Raw genomic sequence first — 24,608 nt, forward strand, 5'->3', positions numbered from 1 at the left:
AGGTCCCCGCTCCATGCCCTCACGGCGACACCGCCATCTTCCCCCCGCTCCCCGGGCCCGCCACGGGGCGGAGCCTCCCCGCCGTGGCCCCGCCCCATTGCCCCGCCCCCGCCGCGAGGAGGGCGGGGCGCCTGCGCACGGCCGCCACCGGAGCCGGAAGCGCGGCGGGCGGAGCGGGGCGGAGCGGGCAGCGTTGGGCGCCGCCATGAGCTTCCTCATCGACTCCAGCATCATGTTCACCTCGCAGGTAGCCACCCCTTGCCCGTCGCTGCTGCGGCGCGGCGCCTCCGGCCGGCAGAAGGGCGAGGGAGCGGGGAAGTGCCGCCGTCACCGGGCTTCGCTCTCCCTGCGCCCGGTCCGTGCCTGGAGAGGCGCGAGGGCGGCGCCTGGGGGCGCGCGTGCGCAGCGCCCCGCGCGGGAGGCGCGCGGACCCTCAGGGGCGGCCGGGCCCGACCCAGTCCTGTTAAATTTAAACTTTAGCCCTGCTAAAAGTTAAATTTAAATTTAAACTTTAGCGGGAGACCCGAGCTCCGCTTAAGCTTAAATTTAAATTTCTCCAGTTAGGGCAGACAGGGAAGTTCACCTTGCTGGTCTGTGCCGAGTGCTCGGTTTGTTTCTGGTGCTTTTCACCGAGGCTGATCCCGGGCGGTTGGACCAGATGAAAATGCGTTCAAGGGATCGCAGAGGGATCTGGTTGAAGCTGCTGAGCTGGTGTGAAAGTTTGGTTCTGTGGTGATGAGGGATGAGCTGAGGAAAAGGAACCTTCTCAGCAGCAGGTGGTTGTCTTTGATGGACTTCAGTGCACAACCCTCATTCCTGACAATTTTCAGGACAGCTTTTGGCTGTTTCTTAGAAGAATAATGCCCTCTCATTTGATAATACTTTGATTTTTTTACTTACAACGTGCTTTTTCACTCTTGGTGTCTTGAAGGGTTTGGGTTAGCATTAGAGGATAGCTTTGGTATTGTTAACAGTTCATCCAGAACAAAAACTTCCACTTTTTTTTTGCTTTGAGTTCTGAGCTCTAACTTATCTGACAGCTTTTCTTTCATTTCTGATGGCAGCTTTAAAATCTCTCATTACCTTCAACAGTACCAAAAGTTAGATGTTCAAGTTGCTACATGTAATTGATAAGTGCTCCAAATTTTGCTGAGTTTGCATGTCACATTCACCTGCAGTGTCTTAGAGTGTGAACTTTTACCAAAATGTCTTTCTTTGCTTTTGTACAGTCCCTAACAAAGGAGAGTCTAATCTTGTTTAGTTCTTGGTTATTATTGTACCTACTTATCTCTTCATCTTTTACTTATTTTTAAAAGTTTGTCTCTACCTTTTTCCTTCTTCCCACTGTTAAATGTGGAATTACTTGATGCAGATCTCATTTGCTTATCATACTTACTTAGCTTATGACCCCTAGATAGGAGGCTTATGGAATATCTTTCCTTTTTGCTAGCAGCTGCTTTAAAGTCTGAAGTCCTCCTCAAACAAGTTTTGCCAGCTGTTACAAATCACTCCTTCGACCTCATTCCTATATTTCAGTTGTTCTTTCAAGGCAGCTCTGTGTGATCTTCTTGCCCAGCATTCCAGGTATTCCTTGTCTGTAAATCATGTTGGTGTGTTACCTCTGCCACTGTGGCTACTCCTGATGTGCAGGGAGGTAATGCACAACAATTCCTTTGTTTTTGCCTTGGAATGTTTCTCATCATCGTGGCAGGGTGGGCAGAAAGCTCTGGCCTTTCCCTTGTGCTCTGAGGAGATGCACTGACTTTATTCCATGATATCTGACATATACTGAATTTTGTCTTTGCCTTGGACAAAGCTACTTCTGTAAAAAATACTGAGTATTTCCTGAATTCTCTTTTTGCCTGGGTTCTTTTAAATCATTGCACTCCTTTCAGTCTGATGAGGAATAGATGGGACTACCCAGGGAGGCCTGACAACACAGTCCCCTTTCACTCTCTGAAGACAGGTAATTGCAATTTTGGCCACCTTGTTCAGTTTGTATTTACTTCATTTAAGTCACCTGCAAAATAGCTGATATTAAGTTGGTCCCTTCTGGAGTGTAAAGAAACTTTTAATTTTGTAATGTGCTTTAATGACCACTGAAATGCCAAGTGTAATTGGCTTTTTCTGCTTCTCCTGCCTTGTCCATGTGGCTTCCTGCAGCTCCAGGTTGTGGTTTGAGGCATTCAGCACTGCCTTTTGCCCACCTCAGAGATCCTTGTAGCATCTTTCTCCCCTGTCAGAAACTGTGTTAGTGTCTAACCAGATGTACTGTAAAGACCTCTACAAAAATTCACATGCACTTGTAGTCTACAAGAAACAGCAGATGTTTTTATCAAATTTACTCATCCCTAGAAGATGTGTACTCAAGTGTTTGCTTTGCCTCCATTTCTGTATTTCCTGTAAAAAAAACCCATAGGCTTTGATTCTGTGGGTAACAAGAATCAAGGGTGCAAAGGATTCTGGCAGGCCAGGAACTGAGGAATTCTGAGAATTTAGGAACACCAAAATCTGTTGTCTTGATTAGATCTTCCTTAAGGCCATACCATTTTGTTTCTGCTACACTTAGATATTTAAAACATTATTTTTTCCATGGTACCATGGCAAGTTTTAATCTTTTGTGGATCTTGGGTGCTTTGGGTGAGCTCTTTTCCTTCCATTTGTTTAATTTGCAGTCAGCAGTGCAGTGGGTTTGAGTTTGGCAAGTTGCAGGATGCAAATGTTGATGCTTTGTCTCTTCTGCAGGTGCTGTTCTTTGGATTTGGGTGGCTCTTCTTCATGAGAAAGCTCTTCAAGGATTATGAGGTGAGGAGGAGCCTTTTGTTACAAGTCTGTATCTTAAAAAAAGAGTATCTTAAATACTCCTTATTATAGAAATTTTTAAAAACTGCATTTAGCCTTATTCCTCTCTTTAATCCCTTTAATTTCATCTGCAGTTACTTTCTTTTTAATTTCCTCTTGTGGTTCTGTTGGAAAGACTGGATATCTGAGAAAATCAGTTCTTCTGTGGCCACTGCAAGTTTCCATACTGGCTACTGTTAAATAAAAAGAAATCTGCAGGAGATGCAGGGGTAAAAGGAAACAGAGGGAACTGTTTTGCCTTTTAAAGGTGGGTAAACCCACCTTATGGAAGGTGAAATTTTTGAGACAAAATCAAATCCAGTGATTAACTTTAAACTCAGTGAGATGTGTTAATTGCAGCTGAATTGGTTGTGATAAAAATGTCATTCTCTTATCCATAGTGGAGTATCAGATTGTAGTCTAGGTCAGACATGGTTTAAATGCAAGCCAAATTCAGATCCTGACAGTTTTTCTGTTGTGGATTTTATTTTAAAATCTTAAGGTTAGTATCAAAGAGCTCTCTTAGTGTATGAGTTTGCCCTCTGTTTTCCAAGAGGCTTTTGGCAGATAAAGGGCTTGGGGCCTTTAAGCCAGAGACCCAGCTGTGGGCCATCACACTTTGTGATTTGTTTTGTTATCTCAGGATATCAGGATGCCATTCCAGGAGTGCAAGTGCCTGATGTCTCTGGGTTGTTCTCTTCTTTGCAGGTGCGACAGTATGTGGTCCAGGTGATCTTCTCTGTGACTTTTGCCTTCTCTTGTACCATGTTTGAGCTCATCATCTTTGAGATTTTGGGAGTGCTGAACAGCAGGTGAGTCTGGGAGCCCACTGGGGACTGGCCTGCCTTGTGCTCTGCAGCATCTTCAGTGTAACTTCTGAATTAATGGATTAGTCTTGGATTGGGGAAATCATGGAGAAAACTGTCAGCAGCTCAATGAAAATGTTTGTGCAGCAACATTTATTTATTTGACAGAACATGTCAAATAAATAGTAGCCATAAGCTTCCAATTTTCCATGCAATTGCTATTAACAATTGGTCTGGGTCCTTAGGGCAGGGCTTTTGCCTTTGACGTTCTCCATTTGTGAAGTTAAAAGAACTGATTTCTTTTATGGAAGTATTGTAACTCTTCAGATCATGCTAAGAGCACTTTTCAGATGCTAAAGACTACAGAATGTTTAAGCACTGGTTTTTCTTTGGTGGTCAGGGGTGTGAATAAGATGTGAAGCTAATGGTGGAGTGAAAGCTAGTCTAACAATACAGGATTTGTGAATCAAAGGTGAATCCTCCCTTGGCAATAGGATGAGGAGTTTTACATAAAGGGGATGTTAAAAACTGTCATCTTTGGAAGTCAGTAGGAAAGAGAAGATAGAACAATAACATGTAGAGACTAAGTTGGGTTTCTTCTTATTCTGTCTCATCATACAAATATAAGAGAGCAGTCAAAGGGGTTGAAAGGCAAGAAGTACAGGACTGATGAAAGGTAATGTTAGTTCTGTATGTTATTAATACATGGGGCTGGTAGCCAGAGAGATCACTGAGGAGAATGCTTTTGTGAGCTTCAATAAAGGGCCAGACTTCAGTGTAGATGAAAATGTTTGCTTCTCAATTAGTTAGGAAAAAGTGACAAGGGTCCTTGTCATTTCTTCTTCCCTGAGGATAAGAGTTAATGTTGGGAATGGGGACATGTTTTATTTTTCTGTTCAAGTAAAGTGGAAGTTCAGTTCAGCCTAGATGAATCTCACCTGCATTTGAGTACTCTAATTTGGTCAGAGGAGTATTCATCATGTTGGTCTATATATATATATTTATAAAACCTTACTTTGCAAAGTCTTGCAGATGAGACAATTCACTCTGAAATGAAACATGCTGACTTATCAACAGGAAATATTTTAGTCTTTTCAATATGAATTAGGTTTTTTTTTGACTCAGCTGTTCATTAGAAAATTAATTACTGCTTATACTTAGTTTTGATTTACTGTTGAACTAGATGAGCAGTCAGTCACATGAATCATGCTGCAACTGGCATTAGTCACCATAGAAAATACAGTATTTGATAAAAGACCCAGTGTGGTTTTCTGGATAGTTATTTAGTTTTAAATACACATCCTTGACCTCTTTTATTTAAAAATAAAACCATACAAAACCCCAAACCAAACAACTCCCTCTCTTCTACCCTAATAAAAATAAAAACCCAGATTATTCTGTATGCTAAGCCAAAATGATTCATTGCTTGATGTAGTTGAAAATATTTCACTGACATGCAATTTTCTTTGAGAAATTTGTTGTATTATGACTTTGTGCTAATTGGTGTTTTGGCTTTATTTCAGCTCCCGATATTTTCATTGGAAGCTGAACCTGTGTGTCATTTTGCTCATCCTAATCTTCATGGTGCCCTTCTACATTGGTTACTTTGTTGTGAGCAATATCAGATTATGTGAGTACTTGGTTTGTGGCAGGGGAGCTGCTGATTTGAGACCAGAAATACAAATGAGAAATAATTTTGGTTGCTGTCCTTGAACCTCCCTCCTTGCCCTGATTTTATTCTGGCTAAATACCTTCTCTTTGGACCTTCATGCTTTATCATGAACCACTTATTAAACAGCCAGGAAATGCTTCACATGACCCCAGAAAATGCTGCTTTTCTTCATGGGTTTCAACAGAAAACTGAGCACTTAGGAGTGATATTACTGGGATTTGTTCCTTTGCAGTTTTAAGCTTGCAGCCAAACTCTGCAACCCTTGGCAGGGCTGTGTTTTTCTGCTAGGGGGCAAAAGAAATGAGGCAGAGAAGCTCAATAAATCACTCTGAAGCAGAAAAGCTCAGTAAATTACTTTTGCTGGTTTTTTTTCTGCTGTCTGGATGAGGCCTCTTCCATGGGCTAATGGACACTTAACCCTTGAGTTGATACACATCACTGTTTTGTGTGAAGCTTAGGCACAAAGGTTGGGAATATTAAATATGTAGTTTTGCCATGAAGATGGAATATTTAAGATGAATTTTCCAGATCACACAAGGAAGGAGCAGTGAAATGGTCCCATGTGGACAGCAGAGCCTTGTGTGAGGTGCACACTGCAAGCTGTAGCTCTGTCAGGTGACACCTGCTTTGGCCACCAGTTCTCAAAGTAGCATTTAGATCAATGTAGAAATGTTGCAAGCTATAAAAAGCCCTAAAGGAAGAGCCTATTTTAAACACTCCCATTCTCCTCTCCATTAGTGCACAGACAGAAACTGCTTTTTGCCTGTGTTGTGTGGCTGACATTCATGTATTTCTTCTGGAAGCTGGGAGATCCATTTCCTATCCTCAGCCCAAAACATGGTGAGTTTCATTTTATTGCTGATTTCTTCCCTCTTGCAAATAGGCTTTGTTATTTCACTTTTATTTTGGAGTTGTTATTATCTCAGCTCTGCAGTTGGGACTAGAAAGAAAGTTGCAGAAGGTAGTTCCTGGAACTGAGGGTCTGCTCTGCTTTGAAATCTGCAATGTGAAGGTTGTGATAGAAATGGGGGGATACATCTGGATTAATTTCATTAGTTTTCCTTCAGTACCACAGGAAAACTTGCAGGAATTAAGTCCTAACTGAACCTAGACTATGTAAGGATGTGGTGTACTGTTGCAGACACGGAAACTTTATCTCCACAAAAAACTGATCACAATTTTTATTCACCTACTTCTTTCTATTGTAAAGACTAAAGCTAGTTTATTTAAGGAGTAGCTCATCAACCAATCCTTAATCTGGCATTTTTTCAGTCAGGTTTTTCTTTCTTGTGGCTGAAATCAGATGAGTTTAGCATGAGTGTCCAGAACACAGCAGTGTGCCTAAACTCCAGACTGTGGCCAGCAAGGAGCCTGGCATTGTGCTGCCTTTGGTACAGGTTCCTGCTGTGCCTGGGCCCAGAGGCTGTGCAGTTGCATGGCACTGGAGTGTGGCTTGGTAAGTGCTGCTGGACCCAGAGCTGTTGTGTACAGAATTAGCTTGGGTGTCTCTGTTGTGGCCATGAGTATTTTCAGGGTGAGATGCTGTGTGCTCTTGGGCTAGTTTGGGTCCAGCAGAGCTGGCATGTGCCTGGCTGTGCTGAAGGATTGTAACACTGTTAGAACCAGACTGCTTGTCACTGGTGTTACCTGTGTAACTACACTGCCCTTCTATTTCCCCTGCACTGGAAAATTGTTTGGATATTGTTCCCAACAGGTGAAATTCAGTCCATTTCATGGAAATTGGTGAATGTGTCTGTCTGCATACAAAATTCTCAGCTTAGTCCTTCTGTTCTGTGGGAAGCTGCTTGACTCTGTATTCACATGAGAAGTTGAGGGATACCAACTGGTGTAGGGTCTGTTCACTCTTTCATCTGTGATCCTAAAAGTTTCCTAAGAGAACATGTGTGTCTGTCTTTTGTAATTGTGTCCTTTGCCTCTGAAATCCAGCACAGATGCCTCTGCCCAGTGTCCCATTGCCAAGAAAAGCTTGTATCCATTGAGAGCTGCAGAAGGTGCTTGAGTTGAGAATGTAACAATCCAGTGGAAACTTAGCCATGGGGTTTGGGAAATCCTCTTTAGGTCACCACAAGGTTCTGGGAGGCTGTGTAACACCTGCAGGTTTCCAGAATGGGTAGTGGGGTGTTTTCTGTTTTTAATTGTACTTTACAGGGTGTGATGCCTCCACTTAAGAGTTCTACAGTGCCTTATCATACCAGGTGTGGACATGGGGTTAGAGCAGAGGATCCCACGTGTTTGTTCCCTGCTGTATTGTTGGGGTGCTGCTGTGGGTTTCATCAGGGAGTGGTGACCCAGTTCAGGCAGGTGGGGATGGGGATGGCAGTGTCCTGCAGCTGAGAGGTGCACCATTGAGCAAGGGCTCCATTTCACTGTAACTTATCTAACAAACCTGACTTTGGGAGCTTGTAGAAGGAAGGTTGTGCTTAATGACACACCAATATTTTAATAAAGCTCCTGCCTCTGTCTGAGTTGATGGAACATTCATTCACTTTATGTGTGAGCTTCATGGGGAAGCATTGCTCCAACCAGTGGGATGTCATGTCATTCTGAAGGCACCTCTGTTCTAAGTGCTGCAGTCTGACAGTGTGTGGGGCAAAAGGCCAGTGTATTGTAGCACATTCTGTAGCTCCTGTAAATCTCTGTGCAGCTGCACATGACTGGGTGTCTCAGTTTCCCTTTGTGAAGTCTTTTTGCCTTGTTTTCATCATTCATTCCACTTCTCTGAAGCATGAAATGTGGTTTGGCGCTCAGCCATCTCAGCTTTGCAATCGTGTAAGCTCTAAATGTGCTGTGTGTGGCAGCTGCTCTATAACCAGCTCCCTAAAAAGTGAGTGGTGTTTACTACACGTGGCACTGTGTCCTGGGAAGGCAGGTTGAGGTCTATAAGAATAAATGCAGTGCTTGGTGATGGTTACAGCACAGGCTTGATGTTCATGTTTTAGAGTCCACTTGGTGCTCAGGTAGAAGATCTTGGTGGTGGTCACCTCAACAACGTGTTTGTGTCAGCCAGATGAACACTGAACAGCCAGGAGCAGCTTAAGCTTCCCAAGCCCACTGTCCTACCAGCTCAGCTTGTGTCTGATCTGGAGGGGTGCTTCTAATGGGATTGGGGGTTCAGATGCTTTTAGGCCATTTTGCCAGGACCAGCTGGTTTGGTGATAATGGCAGAAGTGCCTTTCTGGAAGCCACTCCTTTATAAGTGCCTGGTGGAAGATTTGGGTTCCCACCTCAGCAAATGGCAAACATATTTTATTAGGTTGGAACCAAAATATTGATATTTAGTCCTCTCCACATATCCATATAGCTGTCTTAAGTTTCTTCATAGCTGGAGTTGCCCATCCCTGTTTCTAAGCTTGGTAATGTGATTTCTGAGGGAGACTTCCTACCCCTTTCTCCTAGTCCCTGTCTGTCCTTCCTGTTACCTGGGGTCATTGCAGTGGGAAGGCAGTCAGATTAATTAAGCAGCTCTGTGTTATGTTAGGAAGGCACCAAGTGTGGAGCAGAGTGAAGAGAGCAAGGTTGCTGATGCCATGTTTTTCCCTCCCTCAGGAATCCTGTCTATAGAACAGCTCATCAGCCGTGTTGGTGTGATTGGGGTGACACTCATGGCTTTGCTGTCAGGATTTGGGGCTGTCAACTGTCCATACACTTACATGTCCTACTTTCTCAGGTAACTTCAGCCCTGTGAAATACTTGTCTAGCTTTTTGAGATTATTTTTTGCTTTACCTGTGACATTGTTTCAAGTTTTTTTTGATATTTTTTTTCTGAATCTAGCTGTTGTCATGTCTGCATGCTAGAACCATTTCCACTGCTGCTGCACATTCCCCTTACACAGGCTTTTCTTTGCCTCATAGCTATGTACACATCTCTGGAATGGGGTGGCTGGCCTAACTGGGGTCTCTATTTTGCAGGAATGTGACAGATGCAGATATTCTGGCTCTGGAGCGACGACTCCTTCAGACCATGGACATGATTGTTAGCAAGAAAAAAAGGTGAGAGGACAACGGTAGCACGAAATTATTTATCTCAAGGATTTGCAATCATTGTGGTATGAGATGGTTCTTGAAATCTGCGTTGTGTTGAGCTGTGTGCAGTTTTGTTCTGGCCTGATACATGACTGTTTTAACACCAAGTGTGGCTGCAGTGGCACAGATTAGGCTTCCAAGACCATTTGTAACTCTCTGCTGGCAGCATAACTGAGCTGTAGCATGGGCACCTTTCTCTCCTGCTGAGTCAGGGACCCTCAGGCCTCTGCAGCTCCTCTGACTCGTGGTTTCAGGGCAGAAAGTGGTTTGTACATGTGGTGGATCCTGGTCAAAGCTGCAGCAGGGTAGTGAGCTGGTGTGGACACAGCTATGTTCTTGCAAACAGCAAAGTTCATGCTGGTTAAGTTTTGCAGAATTTTAAAACATTGCTAATGTGGATATCCTGTAGTACATCAGAACTCTGCTGGCACTGGTTTAGCTTATTCCATGTCCCCCAAGCTAAAAAAGAACCTACTTTCAGAAACAATATAATTTCATTTACACTAGAAAGATTTTTGTCTGCATATTTCACATCAGTATTACATGTTTCATGTCTTGCTAGTAGTGCAGAATAACTCCAGTTACTGGAGTTACTTCAAAAGTTTGACTGACACAACAGTCTCCCAATTTTACTTTTGGTGCCTTAATGTTTCAATAGAACCTTTTAACATGTGCAGGGCAGCTTTTAGGTAGCCTAACTTTGCCAAATTTATCACCATGTATAGATCTGCTGATGAGTATTAGCTCATGGAAGTGTAGTTAAAGCATAACCCCCTCCCCCTCTGAAAATGTTAAGTGGTGAACAACTGTTACCTCTGGATTGGTGGTCATGTGTGAGATGGTAAGTAGTGAGAGAATTTAATTACTGAGGTTTAATTGATTTAATTGACTGGAAGCACTCTCAAAGAATGCCACAGTTAAAACATACTGTGTAGTGCTGTTTCTGACTCTGCTCTTTTGTTCTGTGCAGTGTTGTTGGATCTTTGGTCCAGGGAGAGTGGTGTTGGGGTAAAAGTCAGGATGCCAGAGGCTTGTAACTAACTAGCACATTCATGCCTCTAAGGCCAGGAAATCTTCTGAATATGGCAACTTCCCAACCATTATGAAGAGCCCTGTATTAATCACTCAGGAATTATAATGAAACTCATGGATATGTTTAAAAAAAAAACTCAACAAAAACCACAAAACAATGTGCAAAATTAAGTGGTCTCAGAACTGTGCAAGAAATAGCAGAAGCTTGAGTTCTGTAGATTCTTGTTCTCTTTTTTGCTTTGGCAGAGAGCTGTGGGCTTGCATGATTGGAATATTTGCTCATGTAAAGCCAAATTTAAAAGGTTAGATATGTATCAGTCCAAATGCAACCAAGTAATTGGCAGAACAAGTGGGAATAGCAATATTTTCCAGCTTAGGGTAATGCTGCAGTTCCATAAATTGTCAGTGGTGTGCTGGCCACCTTCTCAGTACTACTGATAGTTCAGAACTTATCAGTGAGCACCAAGAGTTGTGAGGCAATAGAACATAAAGATTTTGTTTTCTTTGCTGATACTGACATTTCTTCTCATGCCAACCCTTATTCATGCTGGCTTTCTAGTCAGGAGGAGATAGCTGTGAAAGTTGTTTGTCCTGATGGTTTTTGCACAGGAATCACTTTTCTCTCCTTCCTGAGCACCATCAGGTAAAGCCTTATGGAAACTCACCTCTAAGGCTGTCACATTCTTTATACTTGTTCTTGCAGGTGTGACATAACTAATCCTCAGGTTTGAAATGCAGCATTCTGATGGCATTGCTTCATTTGTGTCATGTTAGAGCCAGATCAGCTGATGTGACACACAAATACACTGTCATTACCAGTCTACACACACAGAGTGTGTGGGGTTTGCCTGTGCATCCTTTCTGTGAGGTCTCCAGAACTCCTGTGTGGATACAGAGATCCCTGCCACCTCATAAAAGAAAGGATTTGTCTTTATGTTTCACCTGGGTATTGCTGCATTTTTGCTGCAATGCTGTGGATCATTTGGGATGGACCATGTGAATCTGTGTACTGTGAAGAAAGCAAGGATTAAAAATTTCTTTTAATTGGCATTTCTTACATTTGGCAGCTGTCAGGATTCTAATATCTCTGTTATTTGTAGTCTGTGGCCATATGTGCTTTTATCTGTATGTAGGATGCCCTAAGGGTGTTTCTTTTGCTGATGTCAAAGGAATGATGGAATGATTTTTAATTTTTTTTTTTTATTACACTGCTTATCAACATCCTTGAAGAGGGCTCAGTGCCAAATGTAGCAATGCTGGAAGGAAGAAGGAGAAGAAAGGAACTAAACACCACAGAATCATGGATCATCCTGAGAATCCTGTGAATAGTTTTAGCTTAGGAATGGATAGCTTGCTCACAAATTTCAGTGGGGAGAAATGTGAGGGAAGGAGAGCAGAAGGCAGCAGTGCTGGTGGGGATTATGCTGTGGTGCACATGGAAGTGTGAGGGATGATACCCAGCAGCTGCTGCTGGAGTGTTGGAATTAACTTCAGGAGTCACGCTCAGATGGCCTGCAGCATCCAGTGCTTCAGTCCAAGAATGGATTGGTGTGTTTGTGCTTCACAGCAGCTTGTCATGCAGCCCAGCAGTGAGTGACAGCATGCAGAGAGTGCTCTGCACACCATCCACAGCTCATGGCTCCATGGAAAAGGTGATGTGTCCTGATAAAGGTGTCCAAGGGGAGGCAGGAGCATGAGAAGTCTTCTGATTCCTGAGCTTGAGATAACAGTCATGTGTTTGAGGAAAGAAAAGCAGCTAATCATATGACTGAGAGATCCATTTGAATTCTGAATGTTTAACTGGGTTTAAATCCTTTAGGGTTGAAACAGGATCCTGAATGGAAGCCTTGGGAAGTGGCTCATTGAATCTCACTTGATTAGATCTGGGCTCTACTCCAGAGCTAATCAGGGTAATTTTATGTAGCAGGATTGGTGTTTAAGGGAAGAAAAAAGGGTCATCTATTTTTTGGTGAATTTAGTTTAACAGCATCTTCTAAGAAACTGGTGGATTTTTTTTTTCCTTTTTTTCTTGTTTTGATTTTTCATGAAAATATTATATTCCTAAGGACTTGTATTTTTTACTCTTTCAGGATAGCAGTGGCTCACAGGACAATGTTCCAGAGAGGAGAAGTGAATAACAGACCCACTGGCTTCTGGGGAATGATAAAAAGTGTTACAACATCTGTTCCTGGCAGTGAAAGTATCCTTCATCTGCATGCTGGCACCTGCCTTGGGAGGTGCATCCAGCTTTCTTTGTTTTGAGAGGTAGGATGTTAGCTGGGACAGTCACAAAGCATTTGTGTTTCAACACATTTCAAGCCTGATGTCTCCTGGGAAGTTTGTTCTTCAGCACTGTGACCTTTTGCCCAGGCCTGGGGCACAGTTTTACTGTGACACAGGCAGAAGTTTTATGTTTCTGCCCTGCTCTATAAATGTTCTGTTGCATCACCATGGGTGAGGTGTACAGCAGATTGTCTAAGTAAGATGTGCACACTTAGCAGAGATTCATAGAATGGTTTGGGTTAGAAGGGACCCTAAGATCATCCAGTTCCCTGTAGAAGGAATCTCTTGGGAATGACAAGGGGCTGTACTTCTCTAACAGAGTTGCTTACCAATGATTTCTGTCAAACCACTTGAAGTGCATTTTTGCATATTTGAGGCTGAGGACTCTTCTTCCTCTCCTTTCACACTAGCTGCTAAAATCAGAATTTGGCTCTTTGACAGACTATTCATAGTAATCACTAATCTCTTGCAGCAGTTACTCAGCAGTTTTGTTCATGAAGATGATGTGAGATGACATATTGTGGGATGCACTTCAGTGGCAAGGGACACTGGTCAAAGTGGAGCAGCAGAACCAGAGTTTTTCAGAGCTCTGGTTCTAATCTGTGATGAGTTTCCCAGGCAAAGAAAGAGAGTTTATTGCACAACTGCCTAAATACTGTGACCTGCCTACCTCCTTAAACTGGCCAGCAAAAGTGTGCATCAGGTTCATCCTTGAGATTTCTTTCTTGCTGTTTTAATGAGGACCATGAAGTCTGAATTACAAAGCTGATCTGGGTGTAAGAAGAGACCAAACCATTAGATGTGGCCCTTGAGCTGAAGGTGGGGATATTTTCTCAGTTAAGAATTCATGATGTGTTCTAGCCTTGACTATGTTGGTTTGCCAGATCTGTCTCTTATCCAGCAAGAAGTGGATGCCCTGGAAGAATTGAGTCGGCAGCTTTTCCTGGAAACTGCTGACTTGCATGCAACAAAGGTACACAGCAAATAACTGTGGTGTTATTTGGTGCTATAACTGTGGCCCAAATGGTGAAATGTTGTAATGCACTGGAGTGAGGATCTTTTGCTTTAATTTTGGGGCTAGATGACAGTTCAGATCCATCCTTGAGTCTGCCCCATGGCCCTACAACTATTTACAAGTTTATGAATTAACATTTAGGAGTTCAGAAAATATGAATTGAAATATGTAGAGAGATAGGGCTGTGTTTGCTACAGTTGGTGTTCCACTACAATTTTATGTTGTGGGTGATTGTGAAAATGACATATTTTTTAATGTTCTGCTCCTTCTCCCTTATTTTGTATTTCCAGGAGAGAATAGAGTATTCCAAAACTTTCCAGGGAAAATACTTTAACTTTTTGGGTTATTTTTTCTCCATCTATTGTGTCTGGAAAATCTTCATGGTATGTAAATGTTTGATTTCATTTTTTTCATGGCTGCATGCAAATATACCCTGCATAGATTATGCTATGCATGCAGTTCTTTAAGTAATGCTCTAGTTTTTTTAAAATCCAGAAATTTTGAAAGAAACTGGCCCTTGATTGAAATAAAGCTCTGGATCTGGCTTTTTCTGTACAGCATTGCACCAGTAATTCTTACATGGATGTGTTTTGTGCTGCTTTTGGCAATCTGACCACCCCCTGCCTTTTCTTGGTGCTACAATGAGCCTCACCTGTGAGAGTGAGAAATGCTTTTGCCTTTTTGCTTTGAATGTAAATCCATCTCTCTTGCAGGCAACCATCAATATTGTATTTGACCGTGTGGGGAAGACTGATCCAGTCACAAGAGGAATTGAGATCACTGTAAATTACCTGGGAATCCAGTTTGATGTGAGTCTTTATTAATTCTTGCAGCCTTTTCAGCAATTCATATCTTATCTAAATGAAATCATCCTGCTGCTAGGGAGAAAGTGATAGACCCTGAGAATGTGGCTTTCCTTTTGACTTATTGAGGAGAAAAGGAAAATGCACCATGGATGTTGCTTTCACACTGATTTTATGCTGAGATGGGGTTGTGGTCTTGTCAGGGAGGCAGTGGGTTTTTTTGTTTTGGAGAAATAGAAGCACTTTAGACAATCTGCTTAGATTAATACATTCAGCTCCAGAGTAATTTTGATTTTTTAATGCAAATAGTTGTTCTGTCATTTACACAATCTATGAAAATGGGGTTCTTTGTGAGTGGTATAAACTAAATCTCCTTCTCTTGTGTTTGGAGTAAACAGTTGCTAATACATTTGTGAAAATGTCTGTTATATAAACCTTGTCTACAATAGATATCTGTACAATTAGGAGAGACAAAGACCCTGAAAAATTGGCAGCTATACTAGGTGGTGTAAATGAAGTTAGTGTTAAAGTTTTGACTGTGTTCTTTTCATTGATACAGGTAAAATTCTGGTCTCAGCACATTTCCTTTATTCTTGTTGGAATAATCATTGTTACCTCTATTAGGGGGTTGTTAATCACACTTACAAAGGTAAGAACCAGAACTCTTAAGTGGTTTTACACAGAGAAATTCATTATCAGATCTTTACCTTTTGATGGAACAAGTACTGTATAAATACATATTTCAGTATGTATTTGTGTTTAAATATCTGAATATAAATTCTTACAGAGAGAGGAAGGTAGGAAGAATACCTTTTGCAGGATACTTCCCCAGTCTCTGTCAGCAGGGGATCTAGATGTTAAATAAGATGTTAAATGTAAGCAAGGGCTCAAAAGGCTTATTAGTAAGGTTGATGAGATGGTGATGAAAAGCATTTGCATTACTTAATTTAAGCTGCTGGTAGGACTGAAAGGACTTGACCTGGCCTTTGGTACCCATGCTTAGACTTCTCTGTATTGTTCTGTGATTTTTAACACAAGGTGCTGCTGGCTGGGGAAGATTGATGCAGACTAGGGTTTATGAAAATTTGAGGTTTATGAGAGTAGTTTACAGGTAGCCCTCTAGAATGTATGGTTTTGATGGGGTATTTTGAGATGAAAAGGTACTGAACAATGTGTACCTTTCACTCTGTCCTAAGGCACATCAGACTTACCTGACTGCTTATTTCCAATGTTTTTGGGTTTTTTCCCTAGTTCTTCTATGCCATTTCCAGCAGCAAGTCCTCCAACGTTATTGTTCTGCTGTTGGCACAGATAATGGTGAGTATGGAGAACAGTGGGCACACCCATGTGCACTTCTGCATGCACACCTCATGTGTGTGCTCAAACACATGGCAGCATCTCTGTGTGCTGCCCTGTGAGCCCCAGAGCCCAAGGCAGTGACTGCTGTGCCTGCTTTGGCTTGCAGGGGATGTACTTTGTGTCCTCAGTGCTGCTGATCCGCATGAGCATGCCGCCCGAATACCGCACCATCATCACGGAGGTGCTGGGAGAGCTCCAGTTCAACTTCTACCACCGCTGGTTCGATGTGATATTCCTAGTCAGTGCCCTCTCCAGCATCCTCTTCCTCTATTTAGCACACAAACAAGCCCCAGAAAAGCATATGGCCCTCTGAGGCACAACTGCAGCCATGCACTGCTCTCTGTCCCGTCAGCTGCGCTGCTGCAGCTCCTGTGGGTTGCGCAACTTGGAGAGACAGGACTGCTCTGTGTGTTCTGGCTCCTTGAACCTCCACACGTGTCATCACCAAGCTCTGTGGCTCGTTTTGTTCAGTGCCACAGCTGGAAGGGATGGGGGTGTGTGTGTTAAACTTGAAACAGGTAATTGCCAGGCAATAAAAGCAATGCTGGATACACCACTGTCCAGGGGCATCAGAGCTTGTGTGGTAGGCTGGCTGAGGAAACTCCTCCTGCTGTTGGAACATCATCTTCACAGAAGGCACCAAGAAATGTGATTTTTGTTTTGAAAATCAACTTATAATTGGGATTTGGAGGACAGCAGTTCTGGAATTGAATGTTTGAGTCTGTGGAATTAAATAAGCTTTTGTAATATGTGAGTATCACAGTTGTTTTTTGTCAGTCCCAAAGATTTGGCTGGATTTGAGCCAGAAGGTGGTTGGGATTTGCAGTTCCAGCAGGAGTGGAGTGAACTCCATTTCTGTATGCAGAAATGATACTGTGTGTATCACTATTACCTACTGTCCTTAGGAACTGGAGATTTGCTTTGTCTTACTGAGTGTCAGCTTTCTTTTCTCTCTCTGCAAAAGTGGAACTGAGGTTTTGGGTTCCTCTTTGGTAGAGTTCAGTGTTGAGTTGAAGACCACTGCCATGCCTTGTTTACATTGTATGTTAGGAATTTTATTCTTGTGACTTAAACTTTTAGGTTCTCATTGCCACTTTCTCAGGCTTTGTTTTGTAATTGTTATGGAACATAAATTGTAGGTGATAAGAGTAAGGTTTGGAGGGGAGAAAATAACCACTCTAAACAATTTATTTTTGTATTGTCTTTGGTGTACAGCAAGGAAGCAAAGTGCACAGCAGCAGCATTACAGAACCATTTGTGTCACATTCAGGACAACATGGTGGTGACTGGGGGTTAGACAAATGTGCATGACTGAATTACATCCACAACTGTATGTAGAGGAGACTAAATAGTGATTAAACATCTTGAGTTGTGAATTACAAAGTTAGCTTAATGTTTGTAGGAAGTTTCTGCAATGTTAGCAGGAAAAAGGATCATAATGCCCTTTCAGAGCAGCTGTACTGCTGTAAGCAGAGATGCCACAGAGATTGAGGTGATGGCCTTGGAGAGCTCCTTTTCCTGGGAAATGGGCAGAAATCAATTGCTCTTTATTAAGAGCTTATCCATAACAGCCTAAGATGCTTACAAATCTATAAAACATTTCCAGCTCCTGCTGCAGGACATTAATTATAAAGTTGCAGTTCTTTAGGCCTTTTCAGAAGTGAGTGAGTGCCCATTCCACAAGGCAGAAATTGTGCCAGTGGAGCACAACTGCAGGGTGTTAAATGGGTGCAGGTTACACTGAAGTGTTGATTGCAGCCAGGCTTTGCAGTCTTTCATGGTTCTGGTACTCCTTGGAACAGCCAAGTTCTGAGAGGTGGAATAGCAAAGAAGAACTGAAGAAAAGATTTGGCAGGTTTCTTTTTTGTTGTTCTTGGCATAGTTTTGTCTCTTCACAACTTTGTGTCATCACTGTTGTCGCTGTCAGCTCTTGTGGAGGCTGCTGATTGGGAGGAGGAGGAGGATGAGTCTGCCTGCAGAGGAGTAACAAAGATGTTGTGATTATTTTCAGTTTGTAAACATGTTTGATAGTCTGCACTGTTGCAGACTCCTGTTTTCATCTGCACTAATCACACACTTGTTTAGATGACAGAATGAACCAACAAATAGCGTTTTTATTGTTGAAGGGTTTTTTTGTTTAAGTACATTTTCAGATAATTTTGTTCAATAGAGGGTTTTTATTGTTGAATTCCCATATCTGCACAATTTGAACACAAAAGTAGTGCTGACTTCTGCAAAATGCATCTTGGGTACTAAGACATTCTTGAAAAAACTTGCAGGCAAGGCTCATGAAAAATAAATAGGAAGCACTGTTGGTCTTACCTGGTCTGTCTGTCTTGCATGATCAGATAATAAACATTTTAATATTTAAGGCTGACCAGAGAGGGTTTAAACTGTTTCAAGAAGTCACACCTCACTTTTCTGACTTTAGTCATGCTTTGGATTCTTTCTAGTGTAAAATAACTTCAAATCAGCACATTGCCTAGAAAATGTCATAACCTGTCACTTGCTGCTGCTTCTCCAAAGGGATCCATTTTGAAAGATTTCATGTGGTTTTCACAAACGTTATGTTTTCTGTTTAAGCACTGTTTCTGTTTTATTTAAGCACTTTCCCGTCCACTTCCACAATTGTATGTCCTGTTCCCCATCATTGGGTTTTCTGTATTTGGATTATCTTGTTCCATAAAATCTCTTGTATATGTGCTGTTTGTGTGATTTAATCTTGCATTAAAGATACTCACCTGGATTACTTGTGGGAAAAGAAGACTTGTTGTGATAATTAACAGCGTTCCTTTTAATAACTTGCAAAAATTCAGGCTCAAGTTAACAATTCTAGGTCTGGAAAACTTACTACCTGAAAAAAAAAGTGTTTTTTCTATCCCCTGTGTGATCCCTCAGCATCTGCCTAATGCAGGATTACTCACCCTTTCCCTTGGCTCAGGTGAGTTCCTCTCTGGCTCTGCTGGATGGTTTTCTGTGTGAGCAGGAGGCTCAGGAGTGTCTGACTCTGCCATGGAGGCTGTGATGGGAATGTTTTGGCCTTGGAAGTACCTGTAAGCATCTCTGCTGCACACCAGCAGTGTCAGTCTGTCCCCAGTGCTCTGGATCCTTGCCACCACCTTGTCATAGGATTCCTTGGTCACATTCACTCCGTTCACTTCCACCAGGAAATCGTTGTTTTCCACGCCTGCTCTGCCAGCTGCTCCCTGGCTTTGTACCTGCAGAGGGGAGTGCAAAGCAGGGTCTGGCAGGAAGCTTGGAAAGGTGCATGAGCAGGTGAGTTACTGTTTTCCACAGAGCATGCTGAAATAGGCATGGGGATGGAGAGATTTGGGATGGGCGATGGGCCCAGACATGATAAACATGGAGCCCATCAGGTTGAGATTTATAAGATGTTTCTTGATCAACTTACATTATAGGAATGTGGCATGGTAGAACCATGAAAAACTGTTTTCTAACTATTTGGAGGTCTCTGTTCAATGACTTCAAACATTCACAAGTCCCTTAGTAATGAGTGGAACCCCTCCTCTCAAGAAAGCTTAAATTACAGGTGTAATTTGGGACAGAAGGAGTTTGGTTTTTACCAGCTGTGGATTTCAGGCGAGGTGGGTAGAATTGGGGCAAAGGCATCTCTTCTGTAATGAAGCTGTTCTACAGTGGAAACCAATTCTGTCTAAAATACTAATTTTAGTGTGCCAGACTCATGAATGAAAGCAGAAATTATGCAAAAGCATAACTCTCCTTCCCTGTAGATGTCTAACAATAAGAAGGAATGTTTCCTGGTGCTCATTTTTTATCTTAGGCCAACAATGTTAGTCTGACTTAAACAATTCTAACTCAGAGGACATTGGGAAAGAGACTTTTGTGGCTTTTCTTGCATTTGTTTGCAGGATGGAGGGGAGGAAGCTGCCCAACACACTGCTTGAGCTTCTCCTTGCTCCTTCTTCGTTAGTACCTCAGTGATGAACAATCCAGGTTTGTTCTTGATCATATTTAAACTGAAGCCAAATCCATTAGGTCCTTTCACCATCTTGCAGATCCTTGGCTTGTGGTTCACTTTCTGCTCAGTGTGCAACTCCACTCTTTCCTCCATTTTAGCCAGGGTTGAAGCCTGTGCTTTGTAGTAGTATGAGAAAGGGGAAATCTGAGCCTGAAAAAAGTGACAAAATTACATTAAAATAAGAATTTCTGTTGTGAAATCTGTTTCAGACTCTCATGCTCAACATATTTTGCTTGAAATTTTGTTAATGACTCAGACTTTAGCTGCAGTGAAGAATTCTTCCCTCTTCTGATTGGATAACTACAGTGTTGATCTATGTGAGAAGGGAAACCTGTTATTTATAAATAGTTACACAGTCATGTAGCTCTGAATTGGATGTCTTAACAGCAAACCTTTTCTTGGGATGTGTTTGAATGTAGAATTTTTGCAATAGCATCTATAAAAATCAGGAAGAGGCCAAAGATTTGGGTGTTAAGTGACTTGCTGTACCAGTGTAAGTGGAGTTGCTGGCATACAGGTTTTTCTTAGACATTTCCTGCAAGTTGAAAAAATGTCTGAGCAGATTTTGGCTGTTTCATTGTGATAAATTACCAATTCCTAGCAGTGGTTTGTGTTTTCTTACCAGTTTGTACATGCTGTCAGTTTCCTTATCCACCACCAGCAGGGAGGTTCTTTGCTCAGACTGCTTTATTTTTCCCACCACGCTTTCGTGATCCAGCCCGTCCACTCGCTCGCCATTGACAGCCACTAGGATGTCATTGTCCTTCAGACCTGCCATGGCTGCTGGGCTGTCAGAACTAACATCTTTGATTACGTGGTCTGAGATAAGAAGGGGAGAAAGATTGCTGTGAAGGCAGAGCTGGGTGAGTTTTAAAGACATAAAAAAGCGTGGCAAACGTAAATGAATTGCACTTTGGGTTGAGGATGTTTTCCCTGAGGATTTCTCTTAGATGGCCAGCAAAAGCCAAAGAGAATGAGGGCTGCAAACATGATATAGGAAGAAATGGTATAGCAAATGCCATGGCCTGTGTGTTATCTTGGATCTTACCACCAGTGTTTTGTTCCAGCCGTAGATAAAATCCGTAACCGCTTTTTCCCTTCTGGATCTCAATAAGTCGTGGTTTGAGGGGAAGCAACCTTAGGCTGGCGCTCTCTTTGCTCAGTGCCATCCTCTGGCTTGTGAAATAGCGGTCTGTTTCTTCATTTGAAAGTAGAAACATAACATGATTTTCAGACTTCTTTACCTGTGACAGCACATGCACGGTCTCAGATGTCACCCCTTCAACAGCACGTGGGAATTGGGGATATTTGGTAACTGGTACACAGCAGAGTCTGGGTGCTGTTAGTCCAGGCTATACACTGATTTTTCTTTTCCCCCCTTACAGTCAGAAATCCAGACCATGACAAAATCAAGGGCATGTAATGAATGGGGAAATTTTCCATATTTCATACTGTGTTCCTGACCTGTAGGGAATTAGCTGTGGAGGGCCATGGGGGTGGCATACAGGGCATACGGTAGAATCCAGGGAGCCTGAGTAGATATTGTTTGGCTATTCTAGGTGTGGAACTCTCTAATATCGACTTACTGTGCCATCTATACCACTATTTTAGATTACAGTGACACAAGTCAAGTTTCTGTCACTCTTAATCCTCTCCTGTCTCCCTGTATTACTGATATTACTGATTCTGAGGTGAGTTTTTTTCCTGTCCAACCTCTCCAAGCCTTTCTCTTAGTCCTTTCTACTCTAATGGGTGCTCTTTTTACTCCTCCTAACCAGTGTCACTGTGCTGCTGGTTCTTTAGCTCAGAGAAGCCCAGGTGTTGCACGATTCCATAGTTAGCAGTGTGCCCTGAATGCTGCTGGAATGCTGGAGTCTCATGGCTCTCTGAAATCTCTTCAGCCCCAGCTGTGTTTCAGCAGTGCCAGCAGCGGAAAGCTGGAAGCCTCATTAGCATTGTTCTGTGCAGCCAATTAGTGAAATTACTTGCACAGTAAATTTCATGAGTTTTGGACTTTCATGAGTTTCTCTTCACAGGAGAAAGGGGACTACTGTGTAAAATCATGGGATCTTCCCTGTATCATCAGAGGCTTCCTTCTTCCTGCCCTGGAAACCACATTTGGTGACTTGCTCTCCTGCCATTAGCAGCATTTCCAGGACTTCCAGGAAATGGATTTATTGAATAGGGTTCCTGGCAGCGGTGTACTTGTGTTATTGAGAATCCTTTGGCCTGTCTTGATGGCAGTGCTCATTGAGAGGCAGCTCAAGAGGCTGCTGGATACCAGAGCCAGCACAGAGGGCTACGCTGACATGCCACATGAACAGCAGCTCCCAAGATTTACTGTCAAGTGCTTAAATCAGCCAGCCTGGCCTCCTCAGTAACCCTGATAGGTTGCTGTGAAAGTAGGCCAGAACAGAGGATAAATCAATACCTTTTCCACCACTTCCTCGTGGGTGTCATTTTCCACATTTTTCCCATTGATTTCAATCAGGCGATCGTTATTTTGGACACCAGCCTTTGCAGCTGCTCCTTGTGATGAAAGCTCTACTATGAACAGCCCCTTCTGTCCTAAAATAAATGAAAACTCATTACACAGGGTAAGTCACTGCAACAGGCCTGAATGTAGCAGTTAAGGAAACTCAGCACTGATGTCCTCAGAGATTCTTGGCCCCTGCTTGCATGCAGAATACAGGAGCACCACAAACCTTCCACACAGACTCTCCTCTGTCTCTTACTCTGGCCTGGAAAATCCCTTTGGCGGTGGAGGGAGATGTTTGTTCACTATCTGCAGCTCAAAATGGTGGTAATTTCTCTACCAGGATTGCAAAGTGGCTGATTAACATAGCTGAAAGGGATTTGATTCCTATTCCCCCCCACCCTCCTCTCCCCCCATCATTTTGAAGAGAGAAGCTGCTTTTATGTTATTTTATACATTTAATAATTTCCTGTGTTTGGAAGCCTTCTATGTTTGGTCCTTCAATTATATTGTGTTCCAAAATACCCTTTAGAGGGCTCTTTAGAGGTGGTGCTTTCCAGAAGACCTCCCTCTTCCGTTGACTGGCCTTGGAAAAAAAGGCATATATGGAAAAGGTTCAAATCCTTTTCTTTCTAAATGAATTAACTGAGAAATCAGGGAAAGTATTTATTACAGCTGTCTAGAACTTCATGTTCTAATTCCTGAGGTGATTTTGAGGAATGGAACAGGACTTAACATAGCACATTGAGTGTGTATCTAGTGTTGGAGCAGGGACCGTAAATTTGGTTTTGTTAAGTGGGCTTAAGTAACAAGCAGAAAATAGCTTATTATTTTTCTCTCTCTTTTTTTTTTTTTCCATCTGTTTTCCACTCCATGAGAAGCATGGTCCTCAGAAAACCTTGCACTGTATATGCTGTATAGAAATGTTCTGGAGATGGATCTGAGCTCATCCTGCTACTTCTTTCTGTTAGCAAGAGCAGTTTGTGTCTCCCCATCAGCCCCCATGTGTTAACTGTGGCTGCCTCTGTCCCTGCAGCCAAATATACACATATTTATAGTTATAGATATAAACTATATTTATAGATATAAACTATATTTATTTTTATAATATTTATATTTATATGGATCTCTAGTTGGTTCTCTGCAGGCTCTCACCTTCTGTGCTTTTCAGGGAGAAGCCGTAGCCTGTCTCCTCCTTCACCAGGTAGCAGAGCCGGGGCTGTGGAGCTGCAGTGGCCGTGGATGGTGGGCACTGCTGCTCCTGCTGTTGGCCTGTGGATGCCTTTTGACCCAGCCCTTCCAAGTTCACTCCCTCCTTTTGTGCCTTTTCATAGGATGCATCATCCAGGACGAGGAGCACCACGGAATTCCCGCTATTCCTGACCATCTCCACCACCTGTGATGGACAAGGGGAAATGGAAGCAGGCACTGGAGTGATGGAGCTTAAAGCTTTCCCCAGTAAAAGCTGCACTGTCACTGCCTTTGTCGTCTCACCCCCTGCTCATGCACTGGGGAGATGTCACCATGATATTTTCTGAAAAACCCTCTTTGCCCAGGATTTTCTCCTGGGAAGCTGAGAAGCTTCAGAGAGGAATGAAAACAATAATGATCTGATTGCTGCTCCTGTGTTTGCTGCTTTGGAATGTGGCTTGGATATTGTTGACCAACGGGTGAATGTTTGATTGGTTCCATGTGAATTGTTTTTCCTTCATGGCCAATCACAGCTAGCTGTGTGGGACTCTGAGGAGTCAGGCAGGAACTTTCATTATTATCTTGTTAAGCCTGCTGATGTATCCTTTCTCTTTCTTTAGTATAGTTTTAGTATAGCATTCTTTAATATGATATGATAATTTAATATATCAGCCTTCTGAGAACTTGGAGTCAGATTCTCACCTCTCTCCTCATCCTGGGGACCCTCACAAACACCACAGGGAGGCATCCCAAAGACACCCCATGCCCGTGGTGGGTAATGAATGATGCAGGGGGACAACAACTGGCAGAAGCAGCTTCCCACAGCAGCTGTGGGCCTGGGGCACGGTGTGGATCCCAGAGTGAGCAGGTTTGTACCTGTGCATGCTCCTGCTTGTCCACGAAGGCGCCGTTGACCCGGAGCACCCTGTCTCCATCCTGCAGGCCGGCGCTGTCGGCCGGGCTGCCGCGCTCCACGTTGCGGATGATGTGTCCTGCCGTGTCCTGCTCAACCCGCAGGAAGAACCCGTACTTCTGCTGGGGCTGCTTGCTCACTGTGCACTCTCTGGGCTGCAGAGCAGAAGCCAT

General features: G+C 42.9%; 2 protein-coding genes across 3 annotated transcripts; one reads left to right on the top strand and one right to left on the bottom strand.

Annotated features, from left to right (window-relative positions):
• The first annotated feature begins 179 nt into the window (after positions 1-179).
• On the top strand, positions 180-18,604 carry GPR89B (G protein-coupled receptor 89B). 2 transcript variants are annotated; one of them, XM_058045157.1, is made up of 14 exons: positions 180-247; positions 2,746-2,805; positions 3,550-3,653; positions 5,171-5,277; positions 6,058-6,159; positions 8,887-9,007; positions 9,250-9,330; positions 12,486-12,595; positions 13,563-13,651; positions 13,984-14,076; positions 14,407-14,502; positions 15,056-15,145; positions 15,748-15,813; positions 15,962-18,604. In XM_058045157.1, exons 1-14 carry the CDS (start codon positions 206-208, stop codon positions 16,166-16,168), a joined length of 1,368 nt encoding a protein of 455 aa, XP_057901140.1. In that variant the 5' UTR covers positions 180-205; the 3' UTR covers positions 16,169-18,604. The 2 variants fall into 2 exon arrangements, with proteins under 2 accessions (XP_057901140.1, XP_057901141.1); XM_058045158.1 differs by having other exon boundaries at positions 15,984-16,072.
• PDZK1 (PDZ domain containing 1) lies at positions 17,748-24,608 on the bottom strand. Its single transcript, XM_058045156.1, has 8 exons — positions 24,399-24,608; positions 23,487-23,727; positions 22,287-22,423; positions 20,904-21,099; positions 20,478-20,674; positions 19,811-20,005; positions 18,780-19,073; positions 17,748-17,828 (listed from the first exon to the last, which is right to left on the bottom strand). The coding sequence occupies exons 1-8, from the start codon at positions 24,606-24,608 to the stop codon at positions 17,748-17,750; spliced, it is 1,551 nt and encodes a 516-aa protein (XP_057901139.1).

This window comes from Melospiza georgiana, chromosome 2, assembly GCF_028018845.1.
Source record: "Melospiza georgiana isolate bMelGeo1 chromosome 2, bMelGeo1.pri, whole genome shotgun sequence".
NCBI lineage: Eukaryota > Metazoa > Chordata > Aves > Passeriformes > Passerellidae > Melospiza > Melospiza georgiana.